Source organism: Cyprinodon variegatus, unplaced genomic scaffold (genome assembly GCF_000732505.1).
Source record: "Cyprinodon variegatus isolate N-32 unplaced genomic scaffold, C_variegatus-1.0 Scaffold1125, whole genome shotgun sequence".
Lineage (NCBI taxonomy): Eukaryota > Metazoa > Chordata > Actinopteri > Cyprinodontiformes > Cyprinodontidae > Cyprinodon > Cyprinodon variegatus.
In genome coordinates this window covers 199,557-202,415 of record NW_015151578.1, presented here as the reverse complement: position 1 = coordinate 202,415, position 2,859 = coordinate 199,557, and the positions used below count along the sequence as shown (strand labels likewise).

The 2,859-nt window shown below is 46.6% G+C and overlaps 1 protein-coding gene across 1 annotated transcript in view; it reads left to right on the top strand.

Annotated features, from left to right (window-relative positions):
• Positions 1 to 1,075: 1,075 nt before the first annotated feature.
• Positions 1,076 to 2,859, top strand: part of LOC107101622 (patatin-like phospholipase domain-containing protein 2) — a 12,101-nt gene continuing 10,317 nt past the window's right edge. The window contains exons 1-3 of the mRNA XM_015400611.1: positions 1,076 to 1,321; positions 1,508 to 1,740; positions 1,816 to 1,881. Of these exons, the coding sequence (XP_015256097.1) occupies positions 1,135 to 1,321; positions 1,508 to 1,740; positions 1,816 to 1,881 (486 nt within the window). The 5' untranslated portion in view covers positions 1,076 to 1,134. The remainder of the gene's footprint in view (positions 1,322 to 1,507; positions 1,741 to 1,815; positions 1,882 to 2,859) is intronic.

The window sequence follows — 2,859 nt, the reverse complement described above, 5'->3', positions numbered from 1 at the left end:
TTCCTGTTTAAAGGAAGTGGCAGAACAACCTTCCAATGTGGAATAAAAAGTCTCCCTATCTGTCTGATTTTAAATCGCTCCTAAAAACTCATCTGTTTGCTTTTTCTTTCAAAACTATGGAAGATGTTTATTTTAGGCTGTGATAAATTATTTTTTATATTATTATAGATTTTATAGTTCTGATTTTAAGTTTGTTATGTCTTTTATGCTGTTATGTTTGTTTGTTTTTTGTCTTGTGAGTCCCTGTGATGGTTTGATGTTGTTTGTAGAGCACTTTGGTCCTTCCAGATATTTTAAAGTGATTTATAAATAAAGCTGGACTGATTTGCTGAAGAGTCAATCTATTATTTCCTTTCTCTAGCGGCCCGTCCAGAATCCTGCTGAGTTTCACTCAGCTGGTTCACAACTCAGGTCACCTCAGGTCACTTTATAGATCTAAATCAATCAGATCATCCAGTCAGATTACAGGTTCAAAGTGTCCCTTGTTAAGCAAAGCTCTGATCTGACTGGATGATCTGATTGCTTTGGATCTATAGTGAGATGAGCCATAGAAACAGCCCGGATCCAGGTAGGAGGTCAGCTCAGGCCTGAAGTGAAACTAAAACATCTTTTTGTTGTTTTGTTTCCTCTTTGCTGCAGTTTATGAGAAGTCTAACCAGCACATTCTAGAAGCAGCATTTCTACAGCATGTTCTGTCCTGCAGAGCTAAGGCGGCTGAGAAATTCTTTTAAGGCCAAATGTTCTGAAAGTTTGGAGATAAAAAGAGGAAAGTAAACCGTGATAAGGGAGCAGGACTGGGTTACTAATGGTCAGAGCGGTGTAAGTGACGTCACAGTCACATGACACCGTGCGTTGTGTTTGAGTTGAGTTGGATTTTCTGGTTTCCAGGGAAACTAAGCCAGATATGGAGAGGCTCTCTGTTTCAGAAACATGTTGGATCATCAGCAGCAGATGAAACTCTGCTGATTAAAAATAGACTACCCCCCCCATCGTTACAGATTATAAGAAAAGACGTTCTGTCCCTTTAAGCCGGAAACAGCAGTAAATCCCACAGCCCTTGAACGCACCAGGGGCAGTTTAAAGCCTGTTGTTTTCGCCGCTCCAGCCGCTCCAGCTGCTCCTCTGCCTCCCGCCATGTTCGACCTGCAGGGCGGCTGGAACCTGTCCTTTGCGGGCTGCGGCTTCTTGGGGATCTACCACATCGGAGTGGCCAGCTGCCTGCTGGAGAAGGCCCCCTACCTGGTGAAAGGGGCCACCAGGCTGTACGGAGCCTCCGCAGGGGCCCTCACTGCCGCAGTGCTCGCGAGCCAAGCATGCATCGGTAAGCAAACCAGGAGCTGCTGCTTCCTCAGCTGTTAAACATCCTGAGAGGAAAGAAATGAAGCTGCTGCATGTTGGAGTAAAATCTGCTTGTTTGATGAATCAGAGGCAACTAGAAGCTGAATGACCTCTGACCCCAGACCAGAGTCCACTCAGCTCCCTGACTCCTCTACCTGATCTCTTCCAGCTAAATGCTGCGAGGACGTCATCGAGGTGGCGAAGGAAGCCAGGAAGAGGAACCTGGGTCCGCTCCACCCCACCTTCAACCTGGTGAAGGTCCTGAGGTCCGGCCTGAACCGGGACCTGCCCTCTGACGCCCACCTCCTGGCCTCAGGCCGCCTCTGCGTCTCCTTGACCAGAGTGGCTGATGGGGAGAACGTGCTGGTGTCAGAGTTCAGCTCCAAAGAGGAGCTCATCCAGGTCTGCATGGTGGTCCTGCTGGAACATCTGGAGATGTTCTGACCGGTTCTGATTAACCCTGTGCTCCGTCTGCAGGCGCTGATCTGTAGCTGCTTCATCCCCATCTACTGCGGACTCATCCCTCCGTCCTTCAGAGGAGTGGTAAGCCTGCGGTCGCCATGACGATGGTTGATCTAGTTGCTGGTTGGATGGAAAGGTCAACATCAGGAGATGTTTTCTGGAGACCCCCCCCTTACGTTCCCCTTATGGCTCCCTGGAGCTTTTTCAAAAATGTAGGAAAAACAGATTTGTTTGTTTGTTTGTTTTAATTTGGTGCAGGAGGTCAAACAAAAAGAATGATGTTTCCCAGTGCTGTAAACATTTATATGATAAATAAATGTAAACAATAATTAGCGTCATAGCCATAGAGATCAGTGGTCATAACTTGTAGCCAGTGCGGCACGGTGCCAGGTGTGTCTCTAACTATGGATCCTAAAGGGAAAAAAGGAAGATGGCTGATAAGCAAAGAGGATTCAAAGAATGGAGCCAATCATTTGCTTTCATTATATGCTTTGTAATGAGAGGTTGTCAAAAAATAAACATTTGGAAAGGCATTTCGAGGGAAGGCTACATCTGCAGCCCACCACCAAGCTAGGAGGGAGAGAAAAAGTGTGATCGCAGAACTTCTGGATAAATTAGAGGAGAGCAAAGATTTAACAAGTGGATTGCATCTCCAAACTCCACTACTGCTGCTAGTTTGGTTGAAGCATAGAAAACCATTCATAGATCCTACAGGTAGCGCTCTGATGCAGGGATGGGAATTTTCTGCCATTTTTAAAAAATCTAAATCACACCAAGGAACGCTGGTGACAGAGGATGTGGGATTTCAGGGTTTCAGAGAGCTCTGCTCTGATGATGTCACTTCCTGCTTGGTTCCTCAATCAACTTCTCCCAACAGAAACACTTCTGGGTGGTCTCTATAAACACGGCCCATGATTGGGGTCTAGGTGGTCTTTATAAACACCGCCCGTGTTTGGGGTCTAGGTGGTCTTTATAAACACCGCCCGTGTTTGTGGTCTAGGTGGTCTTTATAAACACGGCCAATGTTTGGGGTCTAGGTGGTCTTTATAAACACGGCCC